The following is a 16,458-nucleotide window of genomic DNA, read 5'->3' on the forward strand; positions in this document are numbered from 1 at the left end:
CGCAGAACTTATGAGCTGCTCCAGGTTCAAATTATGAAGGACTTTTGGATAGGTGGGCGACTTCATGAGAGGCCCTTCGATGAACACTGACAGACGATCAAGCTGAGGCATGTTGTTGTGGAGTGTGTAACGGGCGGGACAAGTTTTGTCTTTGCCGCGCACATTGATTTCGCTCCCGGAATTGGAAATACAGGTGGACGGGATCATCTCCTCAGGTATTCTAGTATTTGTATGATCCAGAGGTCCATAGGTAAGTTGGCCTTTATCGCGAGAAAGCGTAATATCCTGTCCGCTAAGAGTGCACTCCAATATGTGTAAGCGAAGTTCAGGAAGCAGGTTAGGAAGTTTGCATTGCGGGTAGGTTGGACTTTCCCATGTTATGCAAAGAGCACGAGAACGATTCCTCTGTAAGGAGTTAAGGATAGAACGATGGAATACCAGGTATGTAGGATTGCTGGCCCTATTTCTCTTCTTTTTTGCCCTCTTGCGCTTTAGGTCTTTCTAATGATTTTTCAGCTAGATGGAGAAGGGGCGAATCCCCCACTCTAAATTCTAGCGACACCCGAAGCAAAGTGCAAGGAAGACACAGAAGATTAGTCCGAAGATCGTCTGGAATATGGCTTCGCATGATCCTATATCTAGATTGGTTCTTTCATGAGCGCTTCTATGCATTTTGAAAAGAGTTGAAGAGGTGTCGTAGAATTAGAGACGCCTCCAACGCCACGTTCATATGCTAGGTTAAACAAGTGGTTGATTCATCAGGATATGAGAATAAGCAATTGGCAGTTTAATTTTATTCGCAGAACGTAAACTAGAGCTCATTTCCAAGTATCTTTTGCACGCGCTCAACTTACTCCTCTCCCTCTCCCTCTCTCCCCTCAACCCATGTTCTCTCAAGCACCGCCACCTTTTCCACACCCTTCATGTTCCCTACACTCACCTCCCAATCCCTCCATTTCCTAAACAATCCCTCACCCCTTCTCTTCTTAAGCTTGCTTTTGGTCATCCTCTCAAACAAACCCCTCACATTCTCCTGGCCACCATGCGCAATCTCCAAAGACAGATACATATCCCAAATATCACCCTTCTTGGGCCAAGCGCTAACCAAGCCCTCAAATATCGTTCGGCCACGCTCAGGATCACCATTCGGAGACTTGAATTCGAGAGCTGCGAATTTGGAGGTGAGATAGCGGTGCTGGTGTTCTGGAACGGACTGTGTAGCTCGAGGAAGAAGGGCACGGGCACGTGCTGGAGAGGAGGGTTGGAGGGTGGACATCAGGAAGGCGGCGTAGGAGAGCCAGAGCTGTGGATTCTGGGTGAGGGATTTGTTTTTCATCATGGTTTGGTATATGGAGTCTGCTTTCTGTTCCAATAGTTAGGCTCAAATGTCAGGAATAGGGGCCGAGGGGGGGGCTTACATCTAGCTTGCCTGATGAGATATAAATTTTAATCATCCTCTCATGAATCTCTCTTGCATCATTGAACTGACGCGCCTCATTGAAAACCTCCCCTACGACATCATCATTGCTGAAATCGTTCTCTAGATGCAGCAGCGCGGTCCAGACGTCGCATCTCTCTTTTTCTTCTCTCGGATTCATAGTTGCGAGAGCTCGACGAGCAATTTGCCGCGCCTTCTCAATCTCGTTCAATTCACGCTGGAAAACCATGTAGCGGACCCATAGCTCAGCGCTATTGGGTTGACCGAGGAGAAGTCGTTCGTAGTCTGCGACGGATTGGGGCCCTCGGGCGTCGAGATCGCCGGTAAGATCCTCTTTAACGGTCGCTTTCTTGTGCCTCTTCTTTTTCTTGGTGGGTTCTTCGTCTGAAGAATCGGGTGCTCGCTTTTGATCATCGAAGTCGAGAATTGCACCAGTCCAGTCGAATCCGGAGGTTTTCAGACCAAGGCTAAGAGAGCTTTCAGAAGGAAGGACAGCTTCATCGATGTCAATGTTGTCCTGTATTTCAAAATCCCCGTCGCTTTCGGCACTTTGGATACTTCTGGTATCGACATCCTCATCGTTGTCGCCTTTATTGGCTACGCTTGGCGCATCGTCCAACTTTGCGTCATCTTCCTCCTTATCCTCGACATAAGAGTACTTCAATCCAAAGTTAACCCTCCTCTTCTCCAGGCTAACTGACAAAACTCGAGCTTTGACAGCATCTCCTTCTTTGTACAGCTCCTTCACATTGTCGACCCTTCCATTCGCCATCTCAGAAGCGTGACACAGTCCACTAACATTGTTCGAATTGTCCACCACAATGAAAACACCAAAGTCTTCAACCTTGCGCACTTTACCAGTAACAATCTGACCAACCTTCATGTCCTCAAAGGTGAGAGGAGGTACGTAGTCCTTCTCAAGGATTGACTTCTTCAAGCTCAGCTGCACACTCTTCGCGTTCGGATTGTTTGATATGACTTTCCCGGTTACGAGTTGATCGACCCGGAATCCAGCTTTCCAGTCCTTGATGAATGAGTCCGAAAGTTCACCGATCCGGACGTACGCATCAATGTGTGGGCCAAGGCGAACGAACAAGCCATTGTCAGCGACACGCTTGATGAACCCTCGTACTACTTGGTTGATGTGAAGTTGTGACCTATGGGTGAAATCAGGGTCCTTGACCGGAAATGACGAGCTGAGGACCTTGGACGGTCGAACTGATAGTCCGACCTTCTTGTTGGGAACATCAACCTCGATGACACAAACTCGGACCAGATCGCCAAGTTTGTAGTCAGAAGGGTTGGCGTTGTCGTAATTATCGGCTAGTTGTGGAAGATACACAGGTCCTGCGATATTTTCGTTGATATGGACGACGATCGAGGAATCATTCACTTTCGTGACGCGAGCAGGTAACACTATCCCCTCCTTCAGATTCTCCAGAGTCAAAGATTTTGCGGAAGGGTTAGTTGCTGCAGTCAAGTCCAATCGGCCAGCGGCTATGTCAACTGCTTTCACACGGACCTTAAGGGCAGATCCAACTGGAAAATTCTCTTCTACATCAGACAGCAAAGACAAATCGTCGGAGAGATCCAAGAGCTCAATGCGCCCACGGACATTCGCCGAGATGTTTACCCAAACGCAGTGCTTATCAATATTGTTGATGAATGCGATAAAGGAAGATCCAGGTATGATCTTGTCCAGGGTTAGAACATCAGCCTCGCTTGTCAGGTCTTCTTTGGTCTTTGCCGTAAGCTCAAAAGTAGGGACCCTTCCCTGTCGGTGACTGATAGGAAGGAAGCGATGATTTCTCGCATCGTGCATGCCAAGTACCTTGACTGAAACGATGTCGTTCATCTTGAATTGCTGTAGAGGATGCTTTTTGTCTTTGATATCGGCCCATTTGTCGAATATTTCGGACGCAGATATTCTTCCCAGAACATTTTCAGCGAGTTGAACATTTAGTTGGGTGCTCTTGATTGAACGGATGCGGGCAGTGGTCAAGACTCCAAAAGAAAGGTCCGCAGTTGACTTGAGGTCCTTGTCAATTGCATTCACAGTAGCTTCTCCAGGACCGCCCATGATTTTCGATTTGCCTCCTGTATTTCCTAACGCATCTGCCTCCGATTTCATGGATAACCAGAAGCGGTTTTGACTCGGATCGATATGTGTCACTCGGGCCACAACTGACTGGTCTTTTCGGAGTCCAAAGTTAGGTGACTCAACCATGTCGTTCGACAGTTGCGATTTGTAGAGCAAACCAACGACCCTAGCCCCAAATTCAATGAACACTTTGTCTGGTGTGATTCCTCGAACGAAGCCATGTATGGTCTCGCCTTCCCTGATGTCTTCAAACCGTGTCACAAGTTTACCTGCTTGCGCGTCCTTTCGAAGACTCGGTTTGTTGGAGAGTGTAACTGTGCGAGACTTGAAATGCTTTTCGATAACCACCACATCCTCAAGTGGACCACCAACGCGGATACGTGCCATTGTATGCTTATCTTTCTTCTCCGAGCCGTCTGTGAGATGACCAAGCCTCAGAATGCCCTTGACTCCATGGCCGAGGTCAACAATCACGGATTCTGTAGACTTCTCAATTATGGTCCCTTGGACAATATCTCCAGGATTCAGAGACTTGAAAGCACATTCTCTTTCCGCCCCGACTGATTCTGGATCTTTGCAAGAGACCAGCATCCTGCCCTCTTCGCGGTCAAGAGATATGACACGTACGTTGACAACCTGGCCTCTCTGAAAATGTCGTGTAGCGTCCTCAATAAATGCCTCACTCATTTCGGCCACCGGAAGCCAGGCGCATACATTTCCGAAGAACCGCACCAAAGCTCCTGAGGGTTTTATATCAACGATAGTTCCCGGCCTCATATCACCTTCAGTGACGCTCGAATAGTCGGTCCACGGCTCCGCTTCAGTGTTGATGAGTGATTTTTTCAGAGTTAATCGGATATGCCGCTTTTCCACATCTGTGGAGAGCACTCTCGCGGTGACTGAGGCTCCTTCTCTGAACTTCCTTTCCGGGTGCTGTAGGTGGACGTCTGCGAGATGCATTTCCGTGACTAAACCCGTTATGCCTTCAGCAAGATCCACGAGGGCCGCTGTTGATCCATTCCTATCGGCGAGGAGCTTCTGGACTTTGCCCTTGACAATTCGTCCAACCGGTACGTCTTCGATGCGGAGAAATGGTTGCTCTAGCACACGTTGCTCTAAGGAGACTTGGAATAAGCCATCGATAGGATTGTAGCTGAGAACACGAGCCCGGTGCGTAGATCCAAGCTTATATGGGCCAGAGGCTTCTGAGAGACGCTCGATTCTTCCATCCGTAAGCCTAGAAATGTGCGCAAATCCAATCACACCCTTAAACCCAAGGTCGAGATACAGCCCTCCCAGGGGCTCTACTCGGATGACTTTTGCTTCTTCGGCAGTTGAAGATAGCGGGACTATATCCAAAGGGTTCCCCTTATCTTTTGCCTTCCCAGACGTGCGCGAAGAAAGCGATACCACATGGTCCAATAGCGAGACCCCAACTTTCTTAGGGTCGGCGTCCGGAAATGTATAAATGACTCGCACTTTGACCTTAGCTCCAGGAACGTATTTATCGCTCAAGCTCTCCCCCTTTTCCGCGGCGCCCGTATGGATGATGTCGGCTGTAGCATCCAATAAGCCTATAATCTTGCCGGTAACGGTGGTTGACGTCGAGTCGGCGACTAGCATGTCCACAGCAGTCCCAGGAAGGAATACATCTATCGTCGAGGCTTCAGTTACATACTTAGACTTTTTGAGATTCCCGGCCTTCTCTTGATCCGCCGACAGCTTCACAATTCTCCTGTCGGAGTTCAGCCCAGAGACTAAGCACAAGAAAACGGCGCCTTCTTGTACATTGGAATGCTTTATTCTCTTTCCAAGTTCGCTTTTCGGCAGGAATCCTTTCAGTTCGGACCCCTCTAGACCCATATCCATCACTAACCCGTGATCCTCGTTGCTGACCACTGAAGCTTGGACCATGCCATGGACAGCGATGTTTGATTTGGTGATACCTGAGTTAACCATTTTCGGGTCAATGGATAGTTCAATCCTCTTCTTCCCTTTCGCTGCCCCACTTGTTGGCGCATCTTCCGTGGAGGTTACGCATGCTCTCAAGTATTGTCCCACGTAAAACATGTCTTTCAGATTGATATCCTCAAAATCTTCCGAGCCGTTGAATTCTGCACTACTTGATTCCTCTTCTTGAACTAGTTTTTCAATTCTCGCTGTGAGCTTGTTGGAGATGGCAGTGAGAGAGACGAATCCGCTCAGATTATTCGGGAGGGAAAGAACAATGTCGCGAGATGTGATTTCGGATACTTGACCTAGAACCATGGTTCCGCGTACGATCCTCTGCCCATAGTTAGAGATGAATCGGCGATCTATAGAAGCAAACTCGCCTTGTAACTCAAGCTTTCGACCCTGACCTTCTGTTCTTCCGGTTCCACAAGGTGTGACTTCTTGCTTTTCTTCGATCGCCTCTTTTTACTAGCAGGCGGGGACTCCTCCACTCCAGCTTCTGAGCCTTCGTCGCTAAGTCCGTCGGCCCCGCCTCTCTTGAGTCCAGACTGCTCAAACAAAACATCTTGGTTAGCTTTGATCTGAATTTGCTTGTGTTCGAGGGGTGTCAGAACACTAGCCCCTCCTCTAGGAAAAGACCTCTCCTCGTTCTTCAATACGGAAGCCTGCGCATGATTCTGAGTGGGCGCAATTGAGGATTTGGCGGCCTGCTTAGCTTCCTCCACCGAGGGAATGGATTTCCGTTGGCGTTTTGCAGATCGGTCGCTGGAGGGAGCTTTCTCTTTCTTCACAGACGCAATCTCGTGGTCTGCTTTCCGTTTGAAGGGTGCCATTGCGGGGCGATTGAAGTGTGTTTGGACGTGGTGCAATTTTCGAGCTCCAGCGATCTTCAGAAAAAATATGGCGGGGTCGGCATTTCGAGTTTTTCCTTTCGCCGATGGCCGAGCTCTGCCAAGATCACTTTACGCGTTGGGACTCGTAGACCCGCGCATCGCGTTTCGCGATTGGTGTCTGTGCACTACTCCAACCTCTCCATCTCACCTCTCGGGCTCGTCCAGGGCTCTTCCATCCCGTACCCTCTCCTCTGTTCTCGAGTCCCAATTTTTTGTACCGATATATATGGAGCATCACATATACTCCTCGCCACAGCCTCTCTCTCAAATCGAGTTCCAGCAGCCACTATCAAGTATGCTGTCCTCTTCACCGCCGCATCCTAGCTCGACCCTGGGGACTCGAAAGCCGAAGAAACCTCCTCCCATCACTCCGAAGCGATTCACGCGCTTTTTTACTCCGCGGTCATCCGTGCACGGTTCATCGCACCCCAATTCCCTTCGAAGATCTGGCCGCCAGCTGCAGGATATCACCCAAGCAGCCATCAACCGTCGCCCGAATGCCTTCCGCAAGACCCCTCCCAAGACGGTGAACTTCGCCGATATCATGCCAAATCCGCAGCCGGAGACGCCCAAAGTCAACAGCAGGAAGCGCAAAACGCCATATCTTTCTCCTGATAGCTCTCCAGCATTGCCGTCTCCATCCAAACGTTCACGACTGGCCGCACCTCCACCAATCAATATCCTCGAAGATCCAGTCGTTCACCCAGCACCAATCAAATGCATAAGAAGTCTGGGAAGTAGCGCCCGCATCTTACAGCGGTCATTTGGAGGGCTTGCGGCGATTGGGCGAGGCTTTCACCGAGATCATTGCACATCCTGGCAGGAGCAGACGGCCGACTTCTACAGCGGCTCGGATGACTTCCATCAGCTTTCTCAAGGTGCACCTCCCTTCTGCACTGCTAGCTGCAACAGTAAGTCATGCATTGGAAGTGAGGTATGGGACCCATTGCTGACTTGACCTGCAGCAAATGGCCTAGTTGCCGTAGGTGATGAAGATGGATGGGTCCACTTACTCGACACTGACGAAAGTACTTCTTCGGACTTTACGAAAGCTCACATCTCCTTCCAAGCTCATAAGAATGCAGTCATGGATGTGCAATTCTCCTCCGATGACACGCTCCTCGCAACAGCATCTGGAGACCAGACCGCTCAAATAATCGATGCCCGCACACAACAGTGCGTCCATGTCCTCGCCAGGCATGCATCCTCAGTGAAACAAGTACGTTTCCAGCCCGGTGACGACAAGATTGTTGCAACTTCAAGCCGGGACGGAACAGTTCAAATCTGGGACTTGCGATGTAGTAGTGGAGCCCACCCTGTTCATTCAGTGTGGGGCGAGAATGCACCTTATGCAAGCACTATCCGTACTCTGGCCGCTGCTCACGCGGATAGTGCTTTCATTGGGAGCAATGGGCCCTCCATAATGGCCTCTAAGAGCGTGAAGTAAGTCATCGAATAGCTCACCGGCACTCGCGCCATTCTAACAAGCATAGGGAACCAATGGGGAAGAGCGAGGCGTTCAGCCGTCGGGGGGACATATCAGTTACTGCACTCTCATTCCTTCCACCCGGACGAGAACATCTACTACTAACAGCGTCGGATGCATCGACATGCGTCAAGCTGTGGGATATCCGCGGTCGCTATTCCCGCAGAGGCCCTGCACTACCGATTTCCACAACGAGACAACCAGAGTCTCATAACCGACATAGGCACTTTGCCATCAACTCTCTGACTCTGAGTGGTGATGGGTCCCGCCTATACGCTCTCAGCAAAGATAACACTATCTACGCTTATGCAGCAAGCCACCTAGTGCTTGGCCACGCCCCAGAGCTCGCTGTCACAGACTCATCTCGAGCAAAACATGTTGCGAATGGAAAGGAAGGAGTCGGCCCCATCTACGGCTTCCGACATCGTAATTTCCACGCCGGCTCTTTCTACGTCAAAACATCCTTGCGCAAAGCCTCTGGGGATCGGCCTGAGCTTCTAGCTGTCGGAAGCACAGATGGCTGTCCAGTGCTGTTTCCCACTGATGAGAATCTTCTCAAGCGCGAGAAACGTCGAGGCGACGATGAAGCAGATGACCTGCCTGAAGCAAGGCCTTTGAAGTCTCCGTTCCTCGCCAGTCAGCGTTCGCTATCTCGCAAATCGAGTAGGAGCGGATTCTCAAGTCTCTTGACAGATACGATCCCGATCTACGAGCAGGGCACTCCACTCATTCGTGGACACGATGCGGAAGTAACATCTGTTACGTGGACAAAGGACGGGGCACTGGTCAGTGTCGCAGACGATTTTAGTGTTCGGTGCTGGAGAGAGGGAGGCGAGGCCCGCGCGTTGCGGTTGAGCGGTGAGGGTGAAGGTCGCAGGTGGATGTGTGGGTGGGCAGCCGTCGAAAACGGGTTCGACGACGACGAGTAATATGTACACTGGATGCATCCTGCTACATATTCGAGACTCTCAACTCTGAGAGGGCTAGGAAGCAGCCACCCCAGCAAAGACGATAAATACTCTCTTTCTTCGCACGTACACCAGCATTGCGCCGACTTTCGGGACGCTTGGACGGAGTTAGAGGAAGACTTGGAAGGCGACTGATTGGGTAGAAAGTAGATATGAGTACAATCCTTCTTCCTTCACTTATTATCCCCTACATTTCTCGAAATTCAAGAGAGAACCTCTAGAAGTCTCCGAATTTCCCTGCACTGTCCAAGATTTTCGCTGTAGCCTTGTAGGGGCGCATGAGATATTAGAAAAGTCATGTATTACGCCGAGAAGCTGTGTGGTTTATTGAATATGTTAGGACGCCAACCCCATGGTTGATTGGGCAGCCCATCGTAGAGCTTTCGGGCTTACAATTACAATTAGAGCAATACCAGACCTTCAGTCCACAAGATATCACTTCTCTCATAACCCATGCCCCCTGCAAGGTTACACCATCAGTACCAGTCCATCACCCTAATCTACTCGACCCATTGCAGATTCTTCGTAATTTTGTGTAGCAGAAGTGCAGCCATCCTGGATGCAAGTATCGACGCAGCTTCAAACGGAGCGCGGAAGTTCGGAGGCATATGAAATTGCACACCTAACAAGGGGAAATACCCACATCCTATTCACAGCTGTGATGGACCATTTTATAGAGAGGACACGGCTGGACACCATATCAGAATAGTCCATACCGATAAGGAATACTTCTTGTTCAATAAAACCCTGCGATGCCAGTTCTATGCCTTGATGTCTCATGAAAGTTCATGTCCGAAACCACAGCACTCAATCGATCACGAGATTTCCTTAGCACGAGCATCGCCGCACTGTTAAGAAATGTAAGAAGTCAGTTCAGTTCGTGAAGTTGCAATGGCATCTCTAGGCCCATATGACAATAGAACGCAGAGAAACCCAAGAGGAGATCCAGAATGCGGGCTACAACCCAATCACTACGTATACCGTATGTCTAGTCTACAACAAAAAACATTTAAAGGTCGAGGATTTCTAGTCTCATGCTGCATCGACTCATTTCAATGAAAGTCTACCACACCTTTTGCACCAGTGGTGGAAATCAACTGAGCTCACGACAACAAGTGATTTGAATGGAAGTTGTGCTCCTGTCTCTAGGTTCTACAGATCTTGCAGAACGAAGACTAGGTTCCCACATCTAATCAGTGGATCACAAGCAACATCTCTACGAGCAACGACGGGCTTAAATTATGCCAACACTATGAAGTCCTCCTTTCACACCTTGTCATCGAAATGGGCCTGTGACGTGAGTTCAGTACGTATCCATTATTCGACTCCATCATGCCTACTGTACATGCATAGAAAGATCGTTATCTATGGTAAGATCTTTCAGTATATAAATGATCGAATATTCTGAATTGTTACCTAGAGTCCTATTTTTCTGCCTCTCCACTCAATTATTCTGACTAATCATCTTCCAACAAGTACTGGCTAGATCACATTCAACGATAGTCTCGATAAAACGACTAAAGGCTCTCAAAAGCCAGTCAGACTGAAAATTTTGTCTCTTGTTTTTTTTGGCCCCTCTCTACAGCCTCAGCTTTCCTTAAGAATGCACATCAACCGCCCACTCCCTCCCTTTAAACCACCGTCCTCTAGCTCCTATTCTTTGTTATCATTTCCGTATCTCGCCTTTGTTCCCCTCACCCAAACAAACCCACGTAACCAGTCAACTTAGTTTAGCTAATCTCACGCTTTCATTTCCTCGCACAAGAGAAAACTAGAAATCAGTAACGGGATTATTAATATTTTATTTACCTTTACTTCACCTCTACTTCTTCTGATAGTGAAATATAAGCTGGCTGATCCTCCCATCCAGTTTCTCTATCGAAGTACCCCATGCCACAAACTCACTAATGAACACACGTCTCTCCTGGGTGTGGCGAAGCCGTAGTTTTGTCTTAGTCGCTTTCGATCAATGACAACACTCCTTTAGATCAATGTACGGTATCTAAGACTGCCTGGTAAGGTGCCGAAACCCGGCTTGTTCTCTACTTTGCCAGTTCTGGCTTCCACTCTCTTCGCATACCAGATTGTGGTTACCTTCGGGTCTATTTTCCAGTATTAACAATCAGATCATGTATCCCACATTAGTGCTAGCCGTTTAGAACTCTGGAACCCACTTGAGTTTCTGATTTGAGGGCACCTAACAGATTTGAGGTGAGCGACTGCCACAAGACTGTAGATCTTGATCTCGGTCGACTTTTGTTAATATACCCTATTAGGAAAAGCGCGTTAGTAGCTTAGGCAATTAAGGACAGAGCTTCCCTCTTCATCTCAAGACTGTAACTTAGGATGATTTACGGCTCGAGCTCGAGAGCGCCCTAATCAAGCGGCAAACGCATAACTACCCAATAAACGATACACCTCCCAAGGACCGACCCTTGCCTCCTTCTCCTCTACCAGGATATCCCGAACAAGAGCTGCTTCTTTGATTCTGAAGTGTGAGGCGATGTGGTCGAGTTCTCTAACGATCCAGATTCGAGTAATTGGAGGGCAATGGCGAGACCATGCCGCGACATACAAGGCGTATATCATAATGTAGGCATCCAAGTAGTGGGATGGAGTATGTAAGTGCTGGGTGGAAGCGATAGTGCTTTCGGAGGGGGGATATCCTGGTGGAGGAAGTTTGTGCTTGGCTGCGAAGTTGCAATCCGTCATTTGCGGAACGGAGGCACAAATCTCGTTAGTCATGGTTTCGATAACCGTCTTCGCCCGCTGAGTCTCGAGGACAGACGCATCGTCGCTTTCTCCCCCAAGTCTTTCCACGATCTCCTCGCAAAGCAAAATCCTCGCTAGTCTCAGGACATTCCACGTCTGCGTCAATGTCCGATTCGGATACCGATTCCACCACTCCCCAAAATATCGTTCACTCTTCGGCTCCGCCTTCATCTTCTCAAACATCCAATTCGGTGGCATATTCCTGGCCAACTCCTCGTACCTCGCATCCAAATTTACACACCTCTCCACAGATTCCGCATCACCTAGCCCCTCTTTATTCATCTCTGACACTAAATTCGTATACTCAATCATCAACCCACTCAGCCTCCATTTCGGACCCATCGGGTCCATCAACCGCGCCGCATACTCCAAAATCTTTGGAATTTCCTTCGGAACCGGATCAGATTTACTCACACAACTAATGATATGATTCAAAATTAACCGAATCAACGCCCTGACATCCGCCGTATCCGTAAAATCTCCCAAACCTCTTAACTTCACCAGTGCCAGCGCGCCGTTCACATGCGCACGATTCGTATCATGGAATCCTATCCCAGAATTCGTCATGTTTTCAAACAAATCGAGGAGCAGGGATGCATCAAGTGTGGTGGCTTTGCGAGCGGTGTTCGGACATTGAAGCGCGGTGTTTGTTTTCCGTAGCGCGGAGACGTACTTTTGTCTTGAAAGGGCGAGTGCGGATGACGAGTATACCTGGTGTGAGAGAAATGCTAGGCTGACTGCGTCGATGCTGAGACTCAGGTGTTCGGGCGTGGAGGCTGAGGAAAAGAAGGGATATAAGAAATCCCAGGTTCTACTAAAGTCGGCGATGTAGTATGCGAAGAATAAGTTCCGGGCTTGGACTTCAAGGGATAGAGCATATGATCTTGGCGTAGATGGCGGCAAATGCGAATGTTTTGGGTTGGCCGCTTTTGAGAGCGCTTTTGCTTGTACTGTCTGAGTTTGGTCGGTTATTCGGAGAGTCGAGGTGTCGCGGTATCCGGCGCATTGAGCGCCTACTCGCAGACATGGGCTACAGCCTGATCTTCGGAGATCGCACTACTGCCTGTTAGTGCATATCTTTTATGTATATTATGTGAAGGGCGCGTACGCGGAGCTTCCGGTCACGGCAGCGTTGGCAGGCTTTTGATGGTTTGCCGCGAAATACCATTGTGAGAAGCTTAGTTCTCGCTTATATGGCCTGAATAGACTAGGTATGTGCCTCTGGTATTTTTGTTGTGGAAAGGCTTGCTATCTCTAGGTTAGAATGTGTATATATGAGTATTGAGAAAGGCAAGACGTTGATAGAAGATCCATGCTAGTGCCGCGCTAGGCATGTTAGGGTAAGCACTTCGTACACCGAAGAGCAGAAATCTGATATCAATAGTATCTCCAGAGAAAATCCCAAGTCCAACCTTCTTTTAAGCCACAATCTTACTCCTAATTTAAACTTCTTCTAGCGTACTATTAGATGGTTACTTACCAGGGTATGTTCATAAACTCAACGCAATCTTAATAGTGCGGCTATTTCTAGAAGGGAGATTTCCAGCCATTACGTCGCATTTGATCTACATAGAATCCTTGAGATTCGGCCTATCTCACTTCAACCCGTAAGCCAGAACAAGAAATCAGTCGGCAAAAACCTGGTCGTATCCTTCACCGCCATAACACCCCCGCCCTAGAGACAGCTATACAACTTTCAAGACAACACCTTGCAATAATAGGATTCGGGCCAGTCGCCATCAGGCGATATTCTAGTGGCATTCTCCTCCCTCCCTCCAACCACTGGAATATTTCAATAGGCACTAAGTCGAGTCCAGCAAAGCTACCCACCTGAGAAGGGTTTCTTAGTATCAACAAAACAAGCTCAGGAACTTTAAAGTTAATCAACTGTTTTCCATTCCTTCCGAGTGGGTTTCCGTTGGCCGATTTTTCATCGCACCAGCATTTACCATAGCTGCATAATCATCTTCCCGGGCTGCGCTGGATGTGTTTATCTTGCATATAAAAGAGCCGTTGAAAGATACGAATGTCAAGGTTACGAATATCTCTCTGTCGCCTGTTCCGAGTGAGTTCTTTCCTCATCCTCCATTCTCACCCTTATTCCCTCAATATCTGAACCCTCTCACCGCCCCACTAACCAGCTGTAGCCGAACTCTACGATACCGAAATGAGCACGACAGCAGGTCGCGAACTCGTCATACCAGTCTCGCAACACACAGAGCCTATCTACGCCGCGCTCTTATCCGGGTACGAAGGATTATCATTAGTAGAGTTGGCGGATCTTCGATTGAGAGGTTCATGAAGAGTGTGGATCTGCGGAAGGGAGGCTTTTGATCGATTTACTGGGCTGCCGAGAAGTTTTCAAGGTCCGGAATTAGAGTTGTAGAATATAGAATGCGAAGAAGGATTCACGACCTTAAGAAGAGCATGGTGTTGTTCAGAACCTCGACAACAGGAGTGATGCTATTGCTTAGGTATGTGTCTCAAAGATATCCGAAATTCCATCTCGGGGACGATTTCCACCACCTTCTAGCTCCAGGAACCATGTTGTGTTACCCAGTACTTCAAACATCAACATCAAGCTGCCACTCCGGTCTCCCATACCTCCACTCATCAAACTTCACCACCCCAGGCATCTCCGTCCCATCACTCAGTATCAGCCTCGGAAACGGCTTCTCCGCCCAGGTATACTTATACCCCTTCTTAGGGCTGGCGCCATGTGAAATGGGATCCAGGAAATTGGCGTGTGGGTCGTGGAGGTGAGGCGGTGGCTGTGGTGGTTGCTGATCTGTTGGTGGTAAGCCTAGGAAAGAGCGACCTGTGTTATAAAGCCAAGAGAATGTTGATGCAACGAGGCCCGACGAACCTTCGTCTGCACTGACTACATCGATTGGGCTATCATCGTCATTTTCTAGCCCTTCCGTTATGTTGGTGCTTAGCTCAGGCTCAGGATCGGGCTCTACGTCCGGGTCCTTGATGATGCATTTTTCGCGGACGCGATCGGCAAGCTTTTCGTTGACGAGAACCAGGGCGCCTGAATGCCATCCAGCTGCGCTGACGCTGAGAGCAAAGTACGCGCCAAGCCCATCATCGTCGACATCCTGGAGAGCTGGGTCTTTATCCCAATCTCGCCCCTCCTGCTCGAACCATTCGCTGACTTCGCCTTGCACGTTTGCATCTGTCACGAACATCCGCATTCGCTCCTTAGCTTCGTCGGGGTCTTTGCCCCCACTTGTCATAAAGGTGATCCACTTCTTCATCTCCGGTTGGAACCAGACTTGGCGGCCGTTTGTGTAAGCGTGCGGAAGCAGTTTCCCGTCGTGACCAAAGCCGGTGTATCGTATACCTCGAGTGCGGCCTTCAGGGTCACCATCACCACCAAGCCCGAGAGCACCGCACGATTGGAGCTCAGTGCCATAAGAAGTGATCTTACCAGAGGAGTGCAAGGCGAGGAAGTGGTAGTCGCCGAATGCGATGGAAATGACACCATTATGCTGTAGAGCAGGAATCCTCTTAAAGCCTTCGATACTAGTTCCTTCAGGGTTATTGTGCCGGTCATTCCAGCAAGCCTCTAAATAATTCTGATGGGAGGTGAGGACTTCGCCGTTCTTGAAGATGGCGAAGGACCGGAACGAGCCCTGAACGTCCAATGGAGTGCCTGAATCGTTCCGCAGGGCACGCACTTCCATTACTTCATCAACCTTATTATTCTCGCCGAGCCGCCCACAGAAGACCCTGCCAATATCGGTGACAAAGACAACGTATTGTTCGAGAATAATATAATTTAGAACCATGCCAACTTCTTGTCCCAGAGCCTTGTCTTGGTCGGATTCACGGGATGCACCTTTTACACGTTGATAGCCAGTCTTAGGTACTTCGACCGTGTCCATTACGAGCATGGTGTCTGCCTCGTCCTCGCCTTGGGCTCGCTTGACGGGTTCCCAAAGGACAATGCCCGTGCCATAAATGTATCCAGAACTGGTGCTCCATCCCGCAACGACCTTTTTGACGCGGCCGTAGAGGGATCCACGAGGCACCCGCTCACTGGACGATACCTCCTTGACATCTATATTGAGGAACTTGACATGAAGTGCAGGCCTGTGCACCGCATACCACGACCATATCCTCCCGCTATCAGAAACACCTAGTATGTGTGATCGACCGGAGGAAAATTGGCGAATGGCAACGCACGACTCTTCATACATGGTAAGGGCAGTAGAGTAAGGATACCCAGCAGGGAACCTCAATGACTGCAGCCCGATGTCTGCACTGTGGTTATGCAACAGCTGCATTCCGTCGAGCACGCCAACTGTGTGGAGCGAGCCTTTGGAGGTGAGGAGTGTCGTGGACCAGCCACCACATTGCATATCAGCAATTATGCCCAGCTCTCTTGTTCGTTCCATTTCGGCAGGGAACGAGCAGTGAGTGCTGTGAGTCCATCTTATCCGCCGCATGGTTCTCGCACCCCTGGGGACATGCATTTGCTGGAAGCTGTGGCCGAGGCGGTTGTACGTGTTGGCTCCCCAGGTAAACACTCTGCTCTGGGTCAGCATGCGGCGGTACATCTTCTGCCACCGTAAGCCGTCATGCTGAATGACAGGCTGATTGGGGACGCGGAAAGCACTCTGTGTTGCATGGCTCCAATAGCTGGGGTCTAGGCGGATAGAAGGTTGCTGGAAGGCTTTGCAGGTGCTGCAAAAGGCGAGGAAGCTGTTGGCGTCGAGGTAGGGAACGATAAGAACAAGGATGTCCAGAGGGAGCTCAGTGATGGAAGAGATATATTCAGTCATGGTGTAGGTATTGATTATTTGTATGAGGACTCTGCAGCGTCGAAATGTGGTAACGTT

General features: G+C 49.4%; 4 protein-coding genes across 4 annotated transcripts; 1 reads left to right on the forward strand and 3 right to left on the reverse strand.

The window, feature by feature from the left end:
• Positions 1-850: 850 nt before the first annotated feature.
• On the reverse strand, positions 851-6,341 carry BDR25DRAFT_344119 (nucleic acid-binding protein; the record flags this gene model as incomplete). Its single annotated transcript, XM_033693902.1, has 3 exons — positions 5,900-6,341; positions 1,419-5,825; positions 851-1,363 (listed from the first exon to the last, which is right to left on the reverse strand). The coding sequence occupies exons 1-3, from the start codon at positions 6,323-6,325 to the stop codon at positions 851-853; spliced, it is 5,346 nt and encodes a 1,781-aa protein (XP_033545740.1). The 5' UTR covers positions 6,326-6,341.
• A 339-nt stretch (positions 6,342-6,680) lies between these two features.
• BDR25DRAFT_326570 (WD repeat-containing protein-like protein) lies at positions 6,681-8,800 on the forward strand (the record flags this gene model as incomplete). The annotated part of the gene is made up of 3 exons (XM_033692283.1): positions 6,681-7,296; positions 7,351-7,828; positions 7,879-8,800. 3 exons carry the CDS (start codon positions 6,681-6,683, stop codon positions 8,798-8,800), a joined length of 2,016 nt encoding a protein of 671 aa, XP_033545741.1.
• A 2,418-nt stretch (positions 8,801-11,218) lies between these two features.
• Positions 11,219-12,779, reverse strand: BDR25DRAFT_289872 (putative C6 transcription factor; the record flags this gene model as incomplete). Its single annotated transcript, XM_033688481.1, has 2 exons — positions 11,219-12,667; positions 12,720-12,779. The coding sequence occupies 2 exons, from the start codon at positions 12,777-12,779 to the stop codon at positions 11,219-11,221; spliced, it is 1,509 nt and encodes a 502-aa protein (XP_033545742.1).
• A 915-nt stretch (positions 12,780-13,694) lies between these two features.
• Positions 13,695-16,450, reverse strand: BDR25DRAFT_304831 (uncharacterized protein). Its single transcript, XM_033690293.1, has 2 exons — positions 14,478-16,450; positions 13,695-14,399 (listed from the first exon to the last, which is right to left on the reverse strand). The coding sequence occupies exons 1-2, from the start codon at positions 16,399-16,401 to the stop codon at positions 14,176-14,178; spliced, it is 2,148 nt and encodes a 715-aa protein (XP_033545743.1). The 5' UTR covers positions 16,402-16,450; the 3' UTR covers positions 13,695-14,175.
• Positions 16,451-16,458: the final 8 nt, after the last annotated feature.

Source organism: Lindgomyces ingoldianus, assembly GCF_010093535.1.
Source record: "Lindgomyces ingoldianus strain ATCC 200398 unplaced genomic scaffold BDR25scaffold_23, whole genome shotgun sequence".
In the NCBI taxonomy this organism is placed as follows: Eukaryota; Fungi; Ascomycota; class Dothideomycetes; order Pleosporales; family Lindgomycetaceae; genus Lindgomyces; species Lindgomyces ingoldianus.

Excerpts from the sequence above, each read along its gene's own strand:
- BDR25DRAFT_304831 (XM_033690293.1), bottom strand. The coding sequence starts at position 16,401 with ATGACTGAATATATCTCTTCCATCACTGAGCTCCCTCTGGACATCCTT. Across the intron at positions 14,400-14,477 it reads TGTAGTCAGTGCAGACGAAG|ATCAGCAACCACCACAGCCA; the intron begins GTTCGTCGGGCC and ends TACCACCAACAG.